The 22,021-nt window shown below is 27.4% G+C and overlaps 4 protein-coding genes across 10 annotated transcripts; 3 read left to right on the forward strand and 1 right to left on the reverse strand.

The window, feature by feature from the left end:
- The first annotated feature begins 138 nt into the window (after nt 1-138).
- LOC127283855 (serine/threonine-protein kinase PLK4) lies at nt 139-3,667 on the forward strand. The gene is made up of 10 exons (XM_051308957.1): nt 139-375; nt 456-551; nt 799-1,012; nt 1,107-1,219; nt 1,283-1,375; nt 1,445-2,242; nt 2,318-2,620; nt 2,689-2,964; nt 3,041-3,223; nt 3,303-3,667. Exons 1-10 carry the CDS (start codon nt 331-333, stop codon nt 3,480-3,482), a joined length of 2,301 nt encoding a protein of 766 aa, XP_051164914.1. The 5' UTR covers nt 139-330; the 3' UTR covers nt 3,483-3,667.
- Nucleotides 3,668-4,492: 825 nt separating this feature from the next.
- On the forward strand, nt 4,493-6,893 carry LOC127283864 (neuronal membrane glycoprotein M6-b). 3 transcript variants are annotated; one of them, XM_051308972.1, is made up of 5 exons: nt 4,493-4,883; nt 5,009-5,239; nt 5,750-6,069; nt 6,141-6,291; nt 6,360-6,893. In XM_051308972.1, the coding sequence occupies exons 2-5, from the start codon at nt 5,236-5,238 to the stop codon at nt 6,674-6,676; spliced, it is 792 nt and encodes a 263-aa protein (XP_051164929.1). In that variant the 5' UTR covers nt 4,493-4,883; nt 5,009-5,235; the 3' UTR covers nt 6,677-6,893. The 3 variants fall into 3 exon arrangements, with proteins under 3 accessions (XP_051164929.1, XP_051164931.1, XP_051164928.1); XM_051308974.1 differs by lacking the exon at nt 4,493-4,883 and having other exon boundaries at nt 4,890-5,239; XM_051308971.1 differs by lacking the exons at nt 4,493-4,883; nt 5,009-5,239 and adding an exon at nt 5,379-5,647.
- Nucleotides 6,894-8,298: 1,405 nt separating this feature from the next.
- On the reverse strand, nt 8,299-10,263 carry LOC127283865 (N-acetylglucosaminyl-phosphatidylinositol de-N-acetylase). 2 transcript variants are annotated; one of them, XM_051308976.1, is made up of 7 exons: nt 10,079-10,263; nt 9,907-10,013; nt 9,463-9,750; nt 9,311-9,392; nt 8,806-9,002; nt 8,596-8,726; nt 8,299-8,528 (listed from the first exon to the last, which is right to left on the reverse strand). In XM_051308976.1, the coding sequence occupies exons 2-7, from the start codon at nt 9,911-9,913 to the stop codon at nt 8,388-8,390; spliced, it is 846 nt and encodes a 281-aa protein (XP_051164933.1). In that variant the 5' UTR covers nt 9,914-10,013; nt 10,079-10,263; the 3' UTR covers nt 8,299-8,387. The 2 variants fall into 2 exon arrangements, with proteins under 2 accessions (XP_051164933.1, XP_051164932.1); XM_051308975.1 differs by having other exon boundaries at nt 9,463-10,013.
- An 875-nt stretch (nt 10,264-11,138) lies between these two features.
- Nucleotides 11,139-21,832, forward strand: LOC127283860 (calcium/calmodulin-dependent protein kinase type 1). 4 transcript variants are annotated; one of them, XM_051308965.1, is made up of 9 exons: nt 11,143-12,313; nt 15,110-15,244; nt 16,416-16,484; nt 18,990-19,064; nt 19,136-19,398; nt 19,517-19,657; nt 20,157-20,283; nt 21,040-21,077; nt 21,184-21,832. In XM_051308965.1, the coding sequence occupies exons 1-9, from the start codon at nt 12,204-12,206 to the stop codon at nt 21,642-21,644; spliced, it is 1,419 nt and encodes a 472-aa protein (XP_051164922.1). In that variant the 5' UTR covers nt 11,143-12,203; the 3' UTR covers nt 21,645-21,832. The 4 variants fall into 4 exon arrangements, with proteins under 4 accessions (XP_051164923.1, XP_051164922.1, XP_051164925.1 ...); XM_051308967.1 differs by having other exon boundaries at nt 11,148-12,313; nt 21,040-21,127; nt 21,223-21,832; XM_051308966.1 differs by lacking the exon at nt 16,416-16,484 and having other exon boundaries at nt 11,139-12,313.
- The last annotated feature ends 189 nt before the right edge of the window (nt 21,833-22,021 follow it).

Genomic DNA, 22,021 nt, shown 5'->3' on the forward strand with positions numbered 1-22,021 from the left:
TTTTAAAAATAGAATTTTAATTAAAGTAAATATGAAATAAAATATTCTTTTAAAATTTACTTAATAATATTTTTTTTAAGCAATGTTTAACAATTTCAAATATTTTTTCAGATTTTAAAGTTGGCAACATATTGTGCTTAGTTCACTAGAGTTACGCGACGGTTTGACGTTCAAGTTCAATGGCGTTTGGCGGGTGCACGTCATTTTTGTTTACGAAATTTTTATAAATAAACACAAATCAATAATAAATAAACAAAGTGTGCCTGCTTACGTACATATAAGTGAATTAAAAAGGTGTTTTGCAAATATCGTTTGACTCATGAAGAAATCATGATAATGCCAGCGCCGTCGGGCGGGTTTGGTGAACAAATAGAGGTTAAGATTTTGAATTACTTTATACTTTACCTTCCACTCTGAAAATAAAATAATTAATTTACATCTTTTATATTATTTAGGATTACGAAGTGCTGAATTTATTGGGAAAGGGGGGTTTTGCAAGTGTTTATAGAGCAAAATGCCTTCGAAGTGGCATGGATGTTGCGATCAAAGTGGTGAGATTTCTTTTTTGTTTTTATTGAAGTTATAACTGTCAAGGTTGCACTTGTTGCTTATTGAACTTGAACAATATACTTATGTTTAACATCTTTGTTTGTAGAATTATTTAATAACTAATTAGAAAATTATTTATTATTATTATTATTGGCATCGTCTTTGATGGTATTATATATTATATTTACTAATATTCTGTAATTATATGTGTCTTAATATATTTTATTGTCGTAATAATTAATTAAACAGATCGACAAAAATCTAATGCATGCAGCTGGGATGCTGGGTAGAGTGCAGCAAGAAGTAACAATTCATTATGCATTAAAAAATCCTGCAATTCTTGAAGTATATACATTCTTTGAGAATAGTGATTACGTTTATTTAGTTCTCGAATTGTGTCACAATGGAGAATTACAACGATATCTTAAAATGCAGAAATTACTTCCCTTGGATGAAGAAAGTGGTTTGTATAGTTTTTTTTTTTTTTTTTTTGTAAATGATGGTAATAATCCACATAAAAATTGAAATTTGTAAATATAATTATAAATTCATTGCAGCTGGACATATAATTAAGCAAGTTGTAAAAGGATTAGAGTTTCTACAATCACATCAGATACTTCATCGAGACATGTCTTTATCAAATTTATTGTTGACGAAGAATATGCAAGTTGTAAGTATCTATATCGTATTAAAATAAAATATATTTTTTTAATTGTTAAATTTTTCATAACAGAAAATAGCAGATTTTGGTTTAGCTACGCGATTAGCGAGACCAGATGAAAAACATTTGACAATGTGTGGAACTCCAAATTATATATCACCAGAGGTAAGTGGTTTATTTAACATTTATCATTTAATGTTTATCTTATAAAATAATTTTTAAAATTTTGACTAGGTGGCTATGAGATCTTCACATGGTTTAGAAGCCGATGTATGGGGATTAGGATGTATGTTATACACATTATTGGTGGGAAAACCACCTTTTGATACTGATGCCGTTAAAAGTACATTGACTCGCGTGGTAATGGCAGATTATAAAATACCATCTCATTTATCTGCAAATGCAAAGGATCTTATTGATAAATTATTGAAGAAAAATCCAAAAGAAAGAATTAAATTACGAGATATTGTTAAGCATCCTTTTATGTCGTCTCTTGAAAAACCTAAAATTTTCAATGTCAAAGGAAGTATGTCCTCAGACTCGGGTCTTGGTTCATCTGGTCGAATATCTTGTGCAAGTGGTCAAATGCGATTACGTTCAAGATCAGAAGAAAGAACTTCTTGTGCACCTTTATTATCTAATTTTTCATATGGTCGCGGAACAACAGCCAGTGCAACAAGTGAACCTATAAACAAAAATCGTCTAAAACGTTCAGATTCTTGTCAGATGAAAAATTCCGTTCTTGCTGGAATTCCTCTGCCTCCGAAAAGTAGAATTTTCTCACAATTTGAAAATGGCAGCGGTATAATTCAAGAAAAAAGAAAAGTCCAATTAAGTCAGAAACAAAAGAGAAAAGAACGATTATCTGAAGATGTTGGCGAATCAGATCAAAATAGTTCAAATAAATTGTCAGTTCCACCTTTAAATTCGCATCGACTTCCTCCTAATAGGCACAAGACAAAAAAAGGATTCTTCACTATTCTCGAAAATGGAGAAGTGTGTATAGAGTTTTTGAAGAAAAAAGGATTAACGGTAAAGTTTTACTTTAAAAAATTTTTTAATTATATAATAAATTGCAGCAAAATAATATATTTTTATTCCATTTAGGAGAAAATAACGGAAGTATGTCGAATATCAAATGATGGATTGCGAATAGTTTTGTACAATGTCGATTATCAGGATCCAGAATCATTACCATTGCCATTACCACATCAAGGAGTGGATAGTATTTATTCATACGAGACATTACCATTGCGGCATCATAAAAAATATCTATATGCTGCCCGTTACGTAAATATAGTTAAGGCAAAAACTCCTAAATTAACTATCTATACTTCTAGATCGAAATGCTTATTTATGGAGAATAGTCCTAATCCAAATTGTGAAGTACACTTCTACGATGGTATAAAGGTAAAAAAAAATCTAAATCTCATACAATTAAATTTATTTGTCAATATACTTAATTATTTCAATAATAGGTACTGCAAGTAAATGGTATTGTCAAAATACAAGATAAAGAAATAACTTACGAAGAAGCAAAAGTTCCATCAAAATTAGAAGATCATTTAAATCATTATTTCGATTGCTATAAACATTGCCGTGTCGTGGAAGCAAATTTTACTTCCATGGAAAATGCAACTGGATTTTCTTTTTTTCCTGCAATTATAGGACGCAAACCCTTATCAGCACTTACGGACTCTCCCTGCTTGCAGGGCAAAGAAAATGTATCCTCTGCTATGAACAATCTACTAGTTGTAAGTTTCTGTCCTAAAAAATTTTTGTCTATTTATCTTTTGATAATTCGATTTTTTATATCAATTTTTATTATAGATGCCCTCCTTTGACGCAACTTGTTCTGTAGTATCGACAACTGCTTTGCGGTCCAAACGATTAAATTCAGTTCAAATGTCTTTCTCAGAATTAAATAAAGTTATGGTTCCGGGTATTGGAGTAACTACTCAATTACCATCAGGTGACATAAGAATTGAATATAAAGATGGATCTGCCATTACTGTAAGTATCTTAGTTAACCGTTTTAATTTAAAAAAAAAAAAAACGAATAGTTTATTTGAATTATTTCTTTAAACCACAGGCTAGCCCGCAAAGTTATGGAGGTGGAATTATTTACCAAAGCAGCAATGGAAATGTGACAAAATATAATGAATATAATCCACAAAATGTTGATATACCATTTGCTGTGAGAGAAAAACTTCAACATTTACCAACTGTTATTAAGTGTCTCGTTCAGACTAAACATAGGACAATAAGATAATTTTAAGTAGAAAACTTACAGATCTAGTTTTAAAAATATCAAAATAATAACTCAAGATATCGAACGAATACAAAAAGTACAATATATTAAATGAAAAGTAATTATATAAAAATGCAGATGGACTGACTACTCGTAATTTGATTTTATTTGCGCTATATAATAATAAAGATATAATAATAATTTTACTTTCCGTTCGCTTTTAACTTTCCTTGAAAGTAGATTATCAATCAAAACTATATTCGTACTTTTTTTTTTGGAAAAAAATATATTACCAATGAGTTTTTGGTAGAATTTTATGTTTTGCGATATCTACAAGGTTGTTATCTTTATCAAATTGTGCAAGCAAAGAAGAAGAAGAAGAAAAAGAGTGACATGAGACAATAGAGATATGGAATTCAGTCACGACAATAAAATAAAGGAGGAAAATGCAATTTTTACATTAATCGTATTTTTAATATTTTGAAATGATTAATTTTTTGTCGAGAATTTAATTAATAATATTTAAACATTTGTAAGGAATTTAGAAATGTTTCGTACAAATTAATATGATAATTGTTTTTTTTTAAATTTAATTTTTAATTATAATTAAAAAAAAAGTTTTTCAAGATTTTTATAATTTAACATAAGGATAAACATGAAAATTAGTAAACATAAATTTGTGTAATCATTCCTAAATTCTAATATTTCAAAAAATTTACATACTAACTTTGTAGTCTAATTGAAAATTATGCTCAATAATAAATATTTATTTTATTATAATAATTAAAAAAAAAAAAAATGCAAATTAATTTCCTCACTGAACAATTTTATTTTTAGTCTTTCAAAAAATTACTCATTAAAATAAAATGAAACTAAATTTTATTTCATTTAATTAAAAAAAAAAAAATGAACTCATCTCTAATCAAGAATGATTTAATTCTGAGATATTCATTGGACGTTAGAAATAATTGAGGTTGCAACCTTGTTTATTGAGTATATATTTAGGTACAATTATTAGCATGCCGTTCCATACTCTCGTATAATTAATTAATAATTATATTAGATTACTTGGATTAAAAATCCCACTCTTGCGTTCTTTTCTCGTAAACTATATTATGGAATGTCATGTAATGGTGAAATTAAAAAATACACCGCCATGTTGTAATTTAAATGGTGTGGGAAATGTTAGTGTAAAACCTTCATTGCAGGTGAATGGCAATTGATAAATAGTGAATGGAAGAGTTTGTTCATTTAAACATCAAAGCACACTAAAAACAATTTATTAGATACAAAAAGGAAATGAATAAAAGCTCTATGGAATTTTGAAATATCATTCAAGTGAATTAATTTAAAATTAAATATCGCTGAAAAGCTGTAATAAGCAGTGCTCGTTTACAAGCGCATCCGTTACACTTGTTATTGGTAAATATTGGAAGTTTTTTTTTTTTTTTTTTTTATAAAGATATAATATATAATACCAAAAAAGAATGAAGAAGTAACGAATTTAAAAAAAGCAAATTTTTAATTACGTGAGTGTGTGACTTTAGATGTAAACAAAGAATTGTTTGTCAGTTTGACGTATGACAAAGACAGATTGTGGTCAAAAAGTTCCGAGACAAGTTTCAGTTTTGTGTGGGATGTCATTTACTAACCAGAATACTTCAACGTCCAATTACTACTTTAATTGAAGAGATTTTTAAGTATAAAATATTACAGACGAGTATAACTCGCCCTGTTGTCAACATAACCTCAAAACTGCAGTGCAAGAAGAAAAATGGGTAAGTCTTATCGGAGTCTGAATATTTTCAAATGCGGTTACGTTTAAAGTGATAAATAGGTGTATAGTATATTTTATAATATTTTTTCCTTATCTTACTCACCTGATGATATAAAGTAGAGAGAGTGTATATATATTTATCAGTTTAGTAGCTTTGTTCACACATCAGTGATTCATCGCGTGTCAGTCATCGTTTTCATTTTGTTAAATTTTGTTGTAAATTTCTAAAAATTATTTTATATTTCAAATGATTTAAAAATGCCTAGTCGAAATTATTATCGAAGACCTCAATCATTGGAGGCAAGTGGTATTATAATGCCTCTTCGGCAAACATTTCCAAGTTCTATTAGTGTTGATAGATATTCAGAATATAGTCTTCATGCTGATTATCAAACAGAAAAAATTTCTAGTGAGTTACATAAAAGTTAAATTATTTTAAAATTACTTGAGGGGAAAAAAAAAAATTTTCAAAAATTGTTAATAAATATTTTAACTGTGACATAATTTTCAGGTAATATGTGCAATGATTGTATGGCTCGCGTGCCTTACGCGACCCTTATAGCAACAATTATGTGTTGTTTGGGTGTTGGAATATTTTGTGGCACAATGTACAGAGGTGCTACACTTTCATCTCTCATGATGGATCAGGTTTTTAATTTTCGTCTCGGCTGGTTGGAAGCTGTACAATTAATTTTCGCAACAATTGGAGCAAGTATGGCTGCTTTAGGCTTTATGATCTTGTGCGTTGGTTGCTTAGCCACTGGAGCAACAAGACACAAAGTTTATCGTGCTTGGAGAACTAGAGTTGGAGGACGAATATCCTGTGCAGTTGTAAGTTTATTTTAAAATATTTATTGGAAAGAACTTTTTTAATTTAATTTGTTTGCTTATTTCTTTTACAGTTTATGACCATTACCTATATTTTGCAATTGGGTTGGATTTTAATATTTGCCTTTATGGTAATTACTACTTTTGTTTTCACAACTTTCTGGGGTCTGTGTAGCAATGAACGAGTCAAAAATTTGGAACAGTGCATTGATTTCTCACAATTTAGTAAGTATATAAAGAATTTTTTTATATTTTTTTACTATTAAATTTAAATCTATTTATGAATTTTTTAGGTTTCATGTTTCCGAATAAAATAAGACCAGAAGATTTAAAAGTATGTGGAGCACAGGAAGTGAAACTTTTTTGTAGAGATTATGTAGAAAAGGCAGAAGTAATGTTCATTTTGGCAACAGTAGCATCAATGTTGGTCGTTTTGAGTTTAATACATTATTTAATGTGTTTATCGGCAAATTATGCACATATTCGTGATCATGAAAAATTCCAAGAATTACAAGAGCTTCAATTTCTTCAAGATCCCAGTGATCCTGATTCTCCTCAACCTGGAATGGGAACTTTGAGCTCACATCATCGTGATAAAGATAGATTTTAGGATACTGCCCGCGAGATCTTCATGAATCCCTAATAAGCCTAAATACTCTTCTATATATATATAGGATATAAAAGGGTGAGTTGCTCTTTAGCGATCGATCTGTCTCTCTAAACTCTATTCTCTCTCTTAAAGCGCGCAATTTTCGCGAATGTCCAATATACACAAAAATCTTTTATATTTTACTATGAAGTTGTATATGATATTCAAAATGAAAAATTGATAATTTATCAAACAAAAATTACAATTTTTGACATATCATTCAACTATCAATGGATATAAATTCCGCTACGATCTATAGGTCGCTAAATTGTTGCGGATATTTCATTGACCAGAGGATCTTGCGGGAACACTTTAATGCCGTCCATTATTTGAGACTATTTAAAAACAAATTATTATTCTAAAAATTATAATATATGTATATATCTATATAAGCGCCAAGCTCTATTTAATAAGATTTCAAACATATCGATGTATTCGATAATAATTTGACTGTCTGGCGCAAATTTGTTGCATTTCATAAAATTTAAAACGCGCATTTAAATTTCAGATTGAATGTTGAGCAGCTTGCTTCAATTTATTTATAATTACACTTATTACTTTTACTCAGTATTAACAAAAAGTTTCATTGGCAGGATTATAATTTTCATAAGTCCTATTAAAAATCAATAACTTGTGTTAAACGAAAATACATTCCATAGCTGAGATTGAGAATATTTCTATTTTTTAATAGTAATTTTTGCATCGTTTACATCATAAGTGATAAATACTGTGAGCTTACAATCGCGAAAACGAAATAATTCGTCTTTCAACACTTTCAACTTCTTACCAACGATTCTATAGTTTTTTAATATAGCTTGTAATTTTTTTTTACAAACAAAATATTTAAATTATAAATTTCTATCAAATTCATTAATATACAAAAAAGAAACTTTGTTTAGTTTCGAAAACATCAAACCAGTCGATAAAAACAAATTTACTTATATATACATTATTTTTTATATAGTAATTTTTTATGTCTTTTAATATAGTTAAGATGTCACCATTAAGTTAAGTTTAATGTTTTAGCACGTTTGTTTCGCTCAAAAAAAAGAAAGAAAAAAATTTGACAATATTTGAATAAGCGCTCAATGATTTTTTCTTTTTTGCGTAAAGCACAAGTTAACATTGTGCCAAAATTTAGAAAAATTAAAAAGAAAAAAATCTTTGAGATTAAAAAAAAATCTATACAAAAATGTATTTCGACATAATATTGTTTATGAAAAAATAAGACTGCTATTTTCGAGCAGTTTCAAATTTCTAAAGACTATTTAGAATAGGAATGAATGTAATGTTAATGTAGAACGAACATATCAATTTAAAAAAAAAAAAAATTGTGTATTGTTTATTTTAATATATCTTTAAAAGAATTATTTAATTGTTAGCAGATGTACGTTTATCGCTCCTGATACATATGTTTATTATTATACACAAATATCGGGACTGATCTCTGAAATACTATTATATGCTTATATATATATATATATATTTAAATTATTATAAGTTTATGTTATTGGATGCAATAAAAGTAATTTTCTCAAAAAAAAATTGGTTTTGTGTGTTTTTTAAAAGAAAAACTTTCAAAGTATTAAGTAAACATAAATTTTTATTTTGTACAGAATCATTTATATTAGTGACAACTATTTACAATTAAATACGAATACTAATATAAAAATTAGTCTTCTTCAAATTGAAGGTCAAGTTCTAAATCCAAAAAATTCACTTCTTGAAATGTATTAATTAAAGTATATCTCGAAAAAATCATGTAAAGTTTACGAAACCAAACATATTGTGATTTATGTTCTTTCATAGCTTTCTATAAGAAAAATAAGATAGTTTATTATTTATATTTTCTTTTATTATGAAAAAAAATTGTTATTTACCTTTATGTATTGTCTTTGATCATACGTCACCATATACCAATAGGAAGCAGACAATAAACTAATTGGCAGGTCAAGTATTTGTGTATATTTTCTTAAAATATTTACACTCTCCAAAACATATAATTTACAATCTAGAAAAAAATTAATTAAATTAACTAAAATATATATATATAATTATTGAATTATATGGAAAATTAATAAAATACTAACAGGCGGGAACTTTTCGGTCCATGCATAAGGATGCCATTCCATAGAAAAGAGATATATGATTTTTATGTTTGCTAACTCCATATTTATCAAACGTTATAACTGCATTTATTTTATAGAGTTCAATATAGTGTAAAATATTATCTGCCACTAAAGTTTCTGACCATTGTACCCTTGCATCATCAGGTAATTCTGTGTACCTAAAAAAAAAATAATTAAAATTCTACATTTTAAATAAATTATTAAATTACTATTAAAATAGCTGCGACTATTTTATTATTAGCTAGAAGCAATATATGCCAAAAAATACTTGCATTGTAACAGGTTTCTTTTATGAACCTATGAAGACATTTATATATATGAGCGAAAGAAGTAAACAATATTTACAAATATTTGTATACCTGAGTTAATTTTCAAACATTAAAATACGTTTTTCAAAGTGCAAGCAAAAATAAAATTAGCTATTTTAAATGAAAGCAGGATACGACAAGTGGGTTCGTTAACTCACATTAAAATTGTAATATTAGCTTCTGATATACCCAATTTTTTTGCACATTCCCAAAGCTCCTCTTTTCTTTCTTTATTTCCACCTGAAAATAATTCAATATATTACACAAATTCTAAATATTTTATTTAAAAAATAAAAATAAAATAACTTACCATTAGTAAAGCAAAGAATATAAATCTGGCTAGCTTTCATTCGAACCAACCAATAAATGAGAGGTCCAAAAAACATGACCTCATCGTCTGGATGTGCTATTAAGAGCAATATTCTGTTTGGTGGACCTGGTATTTGCCATGCTTTATGATTCACTTGTTTTAAAACAAAATAAAGAAATACACAAGTGCAAATATATGCTACGAATGCTATTAAAAGCTGCCATGAGATCTCAATTATGTACCACCACCAGTACAAAATAACCTCGTTAATATAATGAGAAGCTGTATCTAAATTTATTAAATTTATTAAACTAGACATTCTAGAATTCTATAAGAAGCTGTCTATTGCTATGTCATAATTTTAAAAAAGAAATAAATAATTTGTTTTAATTTTATTATATTTATTTCCCAACAAAAAGAATATTTTTGAGGTTATATCGTTACGTGTCATTAAGAAGAAAATTTCTTATTATCCTCCAGAGATTTTATCATTGTTCAATTTGGCACGTGTTATTTGACATTTTTTAAAGTTAAAATTTTCATTACAGGAGCTGTAAAAAAAAAAAAATATTTTTATTCAATTTCATATTAATGTTGACATATACAATATTCATACCGTTTCATCAGGAATATGACGATAATCTGTTGAACAGATTATTATAATCGTATGATTTCAAATAAATATTTAATTGACATTATTTTATAATAATAAATTTAATTTTTTCTATAATAAAAGAAGATTTTCTTCTTCAGACACTTGCGCAATCAGCTGATTCAGATTAAAGGACTAAACTGTGTGAAATTAGCCAAAAGTTAGCACTACATTGTTACCACATTCTAAAAATATAATCTAATTTATTTAATATTTTCATTTATAGTATTGGATTTAAAAACTTTTATTATTTGATTAACAATATTATCAGAGTGACAGATTCAATAAAATAGAAAAACATTTTTAGATTGGGAAAAGTTATAATTTTCTTTATTTAAATTATGGCGCCTGTATAGAAAATGCGCAAACGGTGGAAAATGAATGCGCGACTATATTTTTAATTTATTTTTTAAATTACATAACAATTAAATATTAATTTTAATTAAGCATTTTTATTTGGTTAATATAATTTTTAATTATTACAGTATTACTTATTATTAATTAAATATATTTAATTAAAAAAGGCAAGTTAAATTTACAAATTTTGTGTTGCTAACTTCACATCAGTGATGATTTGACTAAAGATGGCACTACCTCTGCTATACAGTTAAACTTGAAAAAGTAAATATTTTGTTTAAGGCCTGAGCAGAATAGAAATGTAACCGGAATCATAATCGCAAACGCAACCGGAAGAATGATTTAGAGAAGGATAGATAGATTGTTTGTCCTTCTCTAACTTATTCTTCCGGTTGCGTTTACGATTACGATTCCGGTTACGTTTCTATTCTGCGTTGGCCTTTAATTTCAGTGAAAAAAAGTTTTAATTTCATTGAAAATCCAAATAATTCATTAAGAATGTGTAATATTTCGCTTTATTACTTTCTTTTTAATAGAAAATTGCTGTTGACAAAAGTTTTGTATGTTTTTTAAGGATTTGACAACTGTCATTTTTGATCCTTTCTGATTTTTCAAGGTTATCAGTGAATACTTTAATTTATAAGATTTACAGTGAATTTACATATATATATATATATTTTAAAGAAAATAAGGATAATTTAATAAATCTTAATATTCGCGAAGAATTGTTTATGAAAGTGATATTTTTTGACAAAATCAAAAGGAAATAATAGTATAGTAAACATAACCTCTTTAAAAAAACTGATGTCATAATTTTCGTAGTACGCAATCTCCACCAGGAGCAAAATCCTTCTACATATTGAACCTCGTACTCGTACTTTTATGTTTTATAAGTATCAGTAATCAAGATTGGTTTTTTGACGCAAGGTGCCGCTAAATACCGATTGAGCTGACAAATATTAAAATTAATTTTTAACTTTCACTTTCATATTAACGTCATATCTTTCAAGACATGTACAAGCTTTTATAAACATTTTTTATGTTCGAAGAAAGCTTTGATTAATGATGATAAAAAAGATAAGGGGGTTAGTCTGTTGCTATCAGTAGTTCCGCGAGGGCGCGAGGCCGCGACCCTGAGCTCGATTCACAAGTAAACTCAGTAGAATTCAGTAGAGACTAATGTTAGTTAGTCGTACGTGCCAAAGCTGCGAGACTCGTTCATCTGAGTCTGTAATAAGAACGGATTTCCTGATTGTCGATCAAGAGGACATGCATAGTTTGCTTTAAGACTCGTGGGATTTTCTGTCAAAAGGGAGAAGGAGAGAGAGAGAGATAGATAGAGATTGATCAAGCAAATAGAGTGAATTAAAAAGTGGTGTAGGTAGCGCGACGCGCAAGCATCCATTAAAGGAATAGAATATAAGAACAAGTTAGTGTGTATAGTCATTCAACACGATCGGGAAGGAGCGCATCACAATACGAAAAAATAAATTATATTAAAATTTATTTTAAATTTACAATTGGCAATTTGTCGTGATTATTTTTGCATCATCTCAAGTCAATATTTATTATTGTCAACTTTTTTGGACTTGATATCATTTATTGTCAATTTTTTTTCGTCAACAAGTACAACCTGTCACTGTTTCGAGATAGACCGGACGGACTAACAGCTGGGGCTCAAGACCGCCAGGTTGACCGTCTGGGAAAGGCAGTCCGTCGAAAACTTTCAAAAATGCCACTTTTTGGAAAAAAGGATTCAAACAAAAAACTTAAGAAGGATGGAAAGGATGATAAATCACCATCCATCGATGAAAAGTACACGCTGAAAGAATTACTTGGAACGTGAGTAGTTTGACATTTGTACACTATTGCAAAACAATGAATTACTGTGTTTTTTGTTTTTGTTTTATTTTATTACGTCATTTCGTGTCTGTTTTGTTTTTTCTATTCGAGTATGTACGTCAAAAGAAAGGAAAAAAAAAAAAAAAAAAAAAATGTTGATACAGTGCGTCTATATTCAGATCTCATTTTTCATTCATTTGTACAAGCTATGACAGTTGGACAGCTGGTTTATAATCTCCCAACATTCTAATATTTGTACAATTGTTACTATAATTTGAATTATAGTTTTAAAATTGTAAAATTATTTAATTTAATAGATCAAAAGGAAAAAGAAAAACAAACATGAACCTGTTGAGAACTCTTTTTATGTATTTGTATTTTTCCAATCGACCTTATGGAAATTCTGAGTGTGAGAGAGAGACAGAGAGTTCTTCTGAGATTGACCTTTGACATACGCCTTATTTTTCTTTCTTTTTTTTTTTTTGAAGCTGTTCAAGTTAGCTGGCTTATTTAAAGATGTTTTTATAGTATCTCTTTCATTTTTATCTCATTGAGTTGTTATGAAATAAAGACTCAGAGATTTTTGCAAAATTAAATGCAAATTGATTGCACGATAATAACGGACATGAGTTGACCTATATTAGGCTGGAAATTGTTTAGAGTTTACGTAATCAGTGATAGTGATAGAGATGTAAATTTGTCATCAAAAAAAAAAAAAAAAAAAAGAAAAAAATCTCATGAAAAACTTGACTATATAACTTATACACAATGTTGAAATCAATTTTAAAGTTATAATGCAATATAAATTACATGACGCATTAGATTCTAGTTATTTCGTTTAAATATTCAATGAAATAAAATGTGAATCATTTTAAAAAGATTCGATTTTCCTTATTTTTTAAAAAATTGAAACCAATTTGGATTCACTCCAAATGAAACTTTCAGATTCATGCAGCATTGTACTTGAAAGTTTGGTTTGTTTCCAAATCAGAAGCTTTCACATTCAGGTTTTTTATGAAATACAAAATAAATCGTTCTGAAATTAAATTAATCACGTAAAAATAATGCGCATTGACTTATTCAATAAATATAACATTAAACAATTAAATTTTAATCACATTCTTAAATTTTTTTTTAAATAGAAATTCAATGTCACATAATGATTTGTATTAATTAGTTAATTATAGAAAATAATTAAACTGATTTTATAACTATCGACAATAAACGGATATTAACCGTGTCCCATTTAATCTAAGTTAAATTCTAATACAGTTATTACTTGAATAATCACTTTCCAATAACCAATACACCACTAGCGAGAAAATTATTACTTCCTGATAAAATGTCATTTAATTTCAATTAAAAATTATTCTTTTTCTCAAAATAATTTTCAATATTTGAAAAAAAATTTTTTTTTTTTTTGTTTCATTAAAATCTTAATTTTTAGTTCAATATTTACAACATAAAAAAAAAAGAAAATGTAATTGTAAAAATAAATCTAATTATCTCAGGTATAATTTTCGTATTAAATTTTTGTAAATGTTTGAAATTAAATATTCATCGAAGGTACAAATTTCTCAATTTTTTAATTTGCTATATCTTCCCATATTTATGCATTCAATTTCTTCGAATTTCACATTATATCTTTTATATACTTATGGAAGACCGGTTTATATATATAATATACAGAGAACACTTCTGATTCCAAGCTATTGACTTTTAGTACCCCGGAATATATTATTAGGCATTTACACATGCAGAAAGAAGAGAGAGAGAGAGAAAAAAAACATGAATTAAAAAAAAAGTAGTTTATGCCAAACGTTTTTTCTCATTTTTAATCTTCACGGCTATTTAATCATACAATTGAACTTAATTCTACTCAATATGTAATTTCAAGAGTCTTAATAGTTTTTGTTTCGTAAATTTCGTAACGTCGATTTCATTTAACTGACACGTGCTTAATGATTATATCTTAACAAAAAGTAATAAACACATTTTTACATTTGTTGTTATCAAGAAACATTAACGATGAATTATTTTTATTTGATATTATTTTCTTGCATATAAGAAAGAATAATACTCTATATTTGTACATTTTTTTTTTTGTAATATTATTTAAAAAAAAAACAATTAAGTTTTAAAATTTGGTTCTCAATTTTAAAAGTTGCGAACAAGATTGTAAAATTATATTCTTGAAAAACATTTGTCCCCTTTTTTGGCTGATTGATTCCTATATGAATTTGATCGAAGGACATGACCCTCTTTATCCTTTTTCATTGCTCGACATATTTGAGACGATCTTTTTTTTTTCATTTCCAGAAAAAGAAAAATTCGTGTCATCTTAATAAATGTTGAAATTTAAAATAATACAAAAAAAAGAAAGAAAACAAAATAAAACGTGACTTATCCATACGTAAAAGAATGCACGGTATAAAATTGTTTCACAATCAGTGATGTTAAAAATTTATATCAACGTTTTTTTTAAAGTACAATACGTGAAAAATTGATACCCAATATTTGTCAATTTTGTTAATATATATATATATGCTTTAGTTACATTACTTGTTTATCAACAGCTTTTAACTTACATAAGTCGACTTTTTACATTTTTAATTTTTCCTTTATATAAATATTTATTTCTTATATTCCTTCACGCAAATCATAAATTAATTTCCTGTTGTCTTTTCTGTTCTTTTTTCTCGAAATTTTAATCTTTTCCGCAATATTAAGATAATAGATGAAAATTTAAAAATTCATGTAATATTTATAACAAAAAAAAAAAAATGTTACTTTTAGGGGAGCTTTTTCGGAGGTAAGATTGGCTGAAAGTAAAGAAAGACCAGGAGATTTGTATGCTGTAAAAATCATCGACAAAAAAGCGCTCAAAGGAAAGGAAGATTCTTTAGAAAATGAAATTAAAGTTTTACGAAGGTACGATTCTTGATTTCTGTGAAATGAAATCTAATTAATTTTTTCTCTAATCTTTAATAGCTACAGCTGCTTTTTTTTTTTAATTATAAAATAAATATTTCTATATTATATAATGGATTTGGAGACGATATGAGAGTTGCTTGATTATTTACACTTTTTATTATACGCATGTTTAATTAGTGTGCTTTTTTAATATTTAAAATTTATTTTTGGAATGTTATTCCTTTTTTTTTTTTAGTGAATTATATAAATATATACATATATAAAATGATGTAAGTACACGACAGAAAAAATATTTGTACTGTGACTGCTTACGTTTCTTTTATCGATTAAACTTGATCGTCCTACATTGTTCAATAAAATACGCTAACAGCTCTTAATATACATACAGAACACTGACAGCTGCTTTGATTTTTTTTTTTTGTTTCAATTTTGTAAATGTAAAATCAAGTTTCATATCTTTTCTAATGACTAATATTATTTTTTCACTATTCTAATTGACAATTATAATAATGAATTTTTTATTTTCAGGTAATATTTTACACGTCTATAAACAATCGCTTGCGTTAGTGTTTGTTTTTTCTATTTTAAAACCCTTTTACCCTTTGTAAAGTCGTCCTTCAGATAAACTTTGGAGTAATTATGCTAATATATAATATAATTAACAGTTATGGTGACTGTAACCAATTTTAATTTTTGTTTCTTAAAATAACATAATTTAATTTTTAATTTTTTTTTTATATATATTTTTTTAAAGTTAATTTTCCTTATAATTGTTTATTAATTGTGAAATTTCCTTTTTCTTGCACGAATAGTGCGCATGAGAAATGATATTCATTCTGATCATGAAAATTCTTTTGAGTATTTAGAAAACTAGTTTTTAAAAAAAACCTGGTGACCTTAAGACGATCATTCACAGCCATTATTATGCACTAAAGTTATATCTGAGTACGCTTTTCCACACACCTTATTTTCTTATATTAGTTTCAGTATATCTCTCACAAATTCGCGATGAATTATCTAGATAATATCAGGAAGGCCCTGAGTAAGAAATGAGATGAAATATTTGTAAAAAAAAAAACAATTTCTTAAAAAGCAAAAAATATTACTTGCAAAATGTAAATTCTTATAATATGTTTTATTGTGTATATGGCGTTATTATAATTCGTAGGTTCAGTGAATCAGTGACACAGAGTGGTAATGGGTCGCTCAAGTCGGATAGTAGTGGCGAAAAAGAATGGTAAGTGTGGGCCCTTTAGAGGCGCCAACTACCTTTACCATTCCACACACATACACTCTCTTTTTATATCATTTGACTATGCAAAAAAAAAAAAAATTCGGTATCAACTTGAATAAAGCACGCTGGAATATTTGCATATAACAATTTTCATGCACGTCCAATTTTTTTTTTCTCTCTCTCTCTCTCTATCATGCAACACAGTTTTGGTAATGGTTTCAATATATACATATATTCAAAAGAAGTGACCTTCTGATCATTAATCATTAAAGCTGGCTAATTTTAACCATTTAAAGCTGGGCTAGAACCTATAGAGCTTAGACTAAATTACGATGATAAATACAGACCTCGGAATTTTATTGCCCGCAACTCAACTTTTCAAGTTGTTAATAAGTATATGTAAAAGGAATAATACATATAAAATTAACACGTGCGGAGATTTCATAACATTTCAAAAAAAAAAGAAATTTCTAATTTTTTTCTTTTTAAAGGTCAAGGAGTAGTTATCAAATTTTACATGATTACATTTGAATTTTTTATTATTTGGAATCGTCTTGAAAATTTTAACACAAAATTGTTTTCTATTTTATTTTTTTTTTTTACCAATTTTTATCAATTATTTTTGAGGGAATGATAAAAAAAAAGTGCTTTTTATATTTTGTTGAAAGAACAATTTCCAAAACTGTGTTTTGATCATATTCAGTAAACTTGAACTTCTTTCTGTTATTTAGTAATAAGCACTCTGTAAAATTAAAAGTTCATTTTAGTAAATTTAATTTTTTTTCCCCCATATAAACGAGTTTACAAATAATTTAGAATTTCAATTAATGTTAAAGTGTGTATAGTGCAAATTCTCTTTGCCGACCTACTATTTCACTATATATATATATTATCAAACGATTATCTTTAGCACGTTTTGTTTATATTCCCGTTTGCAATATGATAATTATGCCTGTCTTTTTTTAAAATTTTTTTTCTTTTGCAATTTATGAACAGCTGTTTTACAGCGTTCAATTTTCTGAACAAGAAATGAAAATAAAATTATTTATATTAGAATATTTTGTACTGCATCAATATTTTTATTATATTACCAAATATTATATCAAAAAGTAGAAAATAGATTTATTTGAAAAAAAAAACAGTTTCACAAATTCATTAGAACACACATTAGATAATCATATATATTATGTAAATTAACGATTCTTAAATTATAAATGGTTAATAATGGGCCAATTAAGTAATAAAAATACTGAAATAATTTATTCATTTATATTATAGTGTGTATAAGATGATGCTGATTAGAAATTATTATACTGGTAATAACAAAATCGTACTCTCATTTATTTTACATATGACATCGTCTTCAGGTGTCTAGTTTTTAAAAATTCAGCTGGAAACCAGGTGCTTATGTTGTGGTGTTTCGCGTTTTTTATTTGCATTTCAATAACCCCTTCCCTAATATATTTTTTTTTTATGGATTTTTCAAGTCCACGCAAGCATCTGGCTAACCATATGTTAATACAAAAATTATTATTGTGAATGTATAAACATTTATTTGCCTCATATATAACATTACATAAACATATACTGCAATTAACTTATTGTCTCACGTATTGCCTTTTTTTTTATATAAAGCTTTCTTATTATTATTCTCAAAAAAAAAAAAAAAAAAAGAAAAAATAGCTTTTTGCTAGTTACTGTAACAAGTAGACTCTTATTACAGCTGGTTGGTTCGATAGTTAAAAATATGCACGTTTTTTTTTTTTTTTTGCAGAATATACATTCTGGGTGTCATTAATTACTTTAATTAACACTGTTTCCAATTAAATTTTAACTATACATTGTTTCAAATTAAATCATATTTTATTGTTTCATTAATATTTTTTTTTTCAGTTACAAATTAAAATAACTAGTAAGATAAAAGACATACATTTTTAATTGGATTAATTTTTTAATTTCCTATTTATGTATTCTTGGTAATTTCTGTACAAAAAAAGCAGCAAGTAAAAAGAAAAAAAAAAGATCTAGAATAGAGATAGGAGAATATCTAGGAAAAAGTGTATATATTATAAAACCCTATTTAGATTCTGAATCTGCATTAATTTTGGGGTCAAGTTTAGACAAGTGTGACTGTATTTATGAGATTAAAGCTGAAGATTATTTACTTTAACTTGATTCAGTTAGATTTTCTGATTGAGTACTTGTTCTAAAAATGTCTCTCTATCGCTAAACAAAATATTACTTTATTGATAAAAATAAAACACTATACACATAGGACAAAAGCTAATAATTGAATATTTTTTCTAACATAAAATGTGTGTTTTAATTGAGAAAAAATTTTATTTTGAGAACCTTTAAATGAAAAATAATTTTCGCATGATTGTTCAGGGGTTTCATTATTATTACTATTATTATTATTATTATTATATAGTTATCTCCCTTTTGCATGTGGTTTGAGAGAACATTTTAATGAGATTGTATTAAAAGAAAAAATTAACTTTGTTTCAGGTTAACACATCCCAATATTGTTCGATTATTGGAAACGTTTGAAGATAAACATAAAGTTTACCTCATAATGGAATTGTAAGTTGTTGGAAAATTGTTTGCACACATGAAAATTATAATAAATAGCTAATTAATGAAAATTATTTCAGAGTTACCGGTGGCGAATTATTTGATAGAATTGTTGAAAAAGGTTCCTATACAGAAAAAGATGCATCAGATTTAATTAGACAAGTTCTTGAAGCTGTTGATTATATGCACGAACAAGGTGTTGTACATAGAGATTTAAAACCTGAAAATCTTCTCTATTATAGTCCAGATGAAGATAGTAAAATAATGATTAGTGATTTTGGTTTATCAAAAATGGAAGACTCTGGAATTATGGCCACAGCATGTGGCACACCCGGTTATGTAGGTGAGTTTACAAAGAAGATATCTCAAAATTAAATTACCTTTTTGCGTTGAGGAAAAAAAAAAAAAAAAAAAGAAATTATTATCTGAAAATGCTATAGAATTACCAAGATTATTTTCAGCTCCTGAAGTCTTGGCTCAAAAACCTTACGGTAAAGCAGTGGATGTTTGGAGTATAGGTGTCATCTCATATATTCTATTGTGTGGTTATCCTCCTTTCTATGACGAAAATGACGCCAATCTCTTTGCTCAGATTCTAAAAGGTAATGGCATGCATATCAAACAAAGAAATCTATTTATGTACATAGTCTCTTTACAAAAACATTTCTTTATACATCAACAAAAAAAAAAAAAGATTATTTCAAAGGGGAAGAAAGAAAATAACACTCTTTTAATAAGTTTAAACTTACAATATTGTAGTTGATTTGTACATAAAAAGTGTTAATTTTATAATTTCATTTTTAAGGTACATTTCTAGTTTACAATTGCAGCATTATAATACGTACATAGGGTAGTAAGTAAAGGATTTGATGTGCGTGAGATTTTTCGTGTGTACAATATTATCTTTTTTTTCAATGTTTCTGAAATAATGATAAGATCTGAATTATATATATATATATTTATATATATAATGTGGCGTGTGTCTTAATTAGCCAATTTAATAATAGAGAAAAATGTTTCAATTTTCATATTATAATTTAAAAAATAAATCAGCAACGAAATCTTACTCTTTATAGCAAAAAGCTAACCAGATTGTTGTAGGTGAATTTGAATTCGATTCTCCATACTGGGACGATATCAGCGATTCTGCTAAGGACTTCATAAGTAGACTTATGTGTGTCAACGTGGAGGAGCGCTACACGTGTAAACAAGCCCTAGCGCATCCTTGGTGAGTTCATTTTTTTTTTTTTTTTTTTTTTTAAGATCCATTTGAAAATGTAAATTCTAAATTGTAGTATTGAAAGATTTCTTTTTTATTTTCTAAAACTCGACTTTTTTTTTATTTCATCGTTTACTTTTTACGTTTATGTTCAACTATCAAAATATTATATTATACACATTTTCAGTACTTTTATGTCTCAATAGCAAGGGAAATAGATTCTTGTCTTTACATTCCTAATATCGATTTTCCTGTAAATATAAAGTGTACATTAAATTTTAATGACATTGTAGAGTTCATTGTATTTTATAAGACTATTGTTGATATATAGAAATAATAAAATGAGAATTTTTTTCTTTTGAAAATTAATTAAATTTTTTCAAAATAGTAGAGAAAACTTTTTTTTTTTTTTTTTTACAAAATGATGAGCGCAAAAAGATAAAAATATTGTCGAGCTCTGGAAATCCACCCTTCTTTGAGGTAATAAAACTTTTTCGATCCTGAACTTGAAAAGACTTTGACGAATTTTCTTTGATTATGAGGGTTATCAAATAAGGGTAGGTTTTGAAGGGAATTTTTTTTTCAGAATATTGCGTTTAACTTTTTCTTTTCAGGTTTTTTTTTCTTTCCTTTCATTTTAAAAATATTTATTTTTAAATATTAAATTTTTATTTTCCTATTTTGTCAAAATCGGCGACGAAACTTGGAAGATTTCTTTTTTTTTTTTTTTTTTTTTTTTTGTTGAAAATCTGATTCTTGTTGCAGGATATCTGGAAATGCGGCTAGCAATAAAAATATCCATGGTACTGTATCGGAACAACTTAAAAAGAACTTTGCCAAGTCAAGGTGGAAGGTAACGTATAAATAAATTTTATAACGATTCTCTGATTGTAATGTTTTGCTCGCCAGGCTCCATTGGAAAGACTTCCTGTTGTCTCATGGTTGCAGCAAGCATATCATGCGGCCACGGTCATCAGGCAGATGCAACGTTTGGCACTCAACAGCGGACATCAACATCAGCAGCAGCAACAACAGCAGCAGCAAGGCACAGGGTCGACAGGCCTCTCCACCGGCAACCTCACGCCGCAACCGGATCAATCCAATCCCAATCATCCTCACAGAACATCGGGACCACCGACCAATTGCAATTGAAGATTAATTCCGAGTCACCAACATTACTATCAAATTTGGTGGCTACGAATTCTCATCATCATCATCATCACCCTCATTTCCAAGGCGCTACCAGCTCACCGCTTTACTTGCGCAATAAACGCTTCAAACTTTGGGGGAATACAAGAACTGCACTATCGACTCTCTTTCAATCAAACGTCTCATATCTCAGGAGACAACGAAAGCATAAAAAGAGCTGAATACAAATACAGCTCTTTTACGGAATAAATTTACACTCTACAAAAGAGTAAATGAAATACGTAACAAAAAAAAAAAAAAAAACAAATCTAGCCTCGTGAGAATCGATGATTTATCGCGTCTTTATCGTGAAATGGAGGCGGTTAATTTCGACAAATAGAACGGTAGCTAGTTAAAAAAAAAAAGAAAATGCTAATTTTGAGAAATCAAAAAATTATCCTAGTAATGAGCATTTATTTTCTAGGAAGAAATAAATGAAAAAAAAAACAGTCTATGAAATGCAGCTATATAAGAGAAATTCGAGAGAATTTTTCTCTAAAAATTTTTTTTTATTATTTTTCGTTTTTTTTTTGGGTTTAGAATTTTATTTTGTTGTTTA

The sequence above is a fragment of the Leptopilina boulardi genome, unplaced genomic scaffold, assembly GCF_019393585.1.
Source record: "Leptopilina boulardi isolate dan_hultmark-lab unplaced genomic scaffold, ZJU_Lbou_2.1 LbouV2_312, whole genome shotgun sequence".
NCBI classification, from domain to species: Eukaryota; Metazoa; Arthropoda; class Insecta; order Hymenoptera; family Figitidae; genus Leptopilina; species Leptopilina boulardi.

What these genes read in the sequence shown, in the direction of transcription:
- LOC127283865 (XM_051308975.1), bottom strand. Translation starts at nt 9,781, where the DNA reads ATGTCTAGTTTAATAAATTTAATAAATTTAGATACAGCTTCTCATTAT. An exon ending in GGACCGAAAAGTTCCCGCCT is followed by an intron (nt 8,727 to 8,805) that starts GTTAGTATTTTA and finishes ATTTTTTTCTAG; the next exon opens with ATTGTAAATTATATGTTTTG. An exon ending in ATCAAAGACAATACATAAAG is followed by an intron (nt 8,529 to 8,595) that starts GTAAATAACAAT and finishes TTTTTCTTATAG; the next exon opens with AAAGCTATGAAAGAACATAA.
- LOC127283855 (XM_051308957.1), top strand. Translation starts at nt 331, where the DNA reads ATGATAATGCCAGCGCCGTCGGGCGGGTTTGGTGAACAAATAGAG. An exon ending in TGAAGAAAAAAGGATTAACG is followed by an intron (nt 2,243 to 2,317) that starts GTAAAGTTTTAC and finishes TATTCCATTTAG; the next exon opens with GAGAAAATAACGGAAGTATG. An exon ending in CTATGAACAATCTACTAGTT is followed by an intron (nt 2,965 to 3,040) that starts GTAAGTTTCTGT and finishes TTTTTATTATAG; the next exon opens with ATGCCCTCCTTTGACGCAAC.
- LOC127283860 (XM_051308965.1), top strand. Translation starts at nt 12,204, where the DNA reads ATGCCACTTTTTGGAAAAAAGGATTCAAACAAAAAACTTAAGAAGGAT. An exon ending in GTTTACCTCATAATGGAATT is followed by an intron (nt 19,065 to 19,135) that starts GTAAGTTGTTGG and finishes AAATTATTTCAG; the next exon opens with AGTTACCGGTGGCGAATTAT. An exon ending in TAGCAATAAAAATATCCATG is followed by an intron (nt 21,078 to 21,183) that starts GTACTGTATCGG and finishes TTTGCTCGCCAG; the next exon opens with GCTCCATTGGAAAGACTTCC.
- LOC127283864 (XM_051308971.1), top strand. Translation starts at nt 5,497, where the DNA reads ATGCCTAGTCGAAATTATTATCGAAGACCTCAATCATTGGAGGCAAGT. An exon ending in TCAAACAGAAAAAATTTCTA is followed by an intron (nt 5,648 to 5,749) that starts GTGAGTTACATA and finishes CATAATTTTCAG; the next exon opens with GTAATATGTGCAATGATTGT. An exon ending in GACGAATATCCTGTGCAGTT is followed by an intron (nt 6,070 to 6,140) that starts GTAAGTTTATTT and finishes TTTCTTTTACAG; the next exon opens with TTTATGACCATTACCTATAT.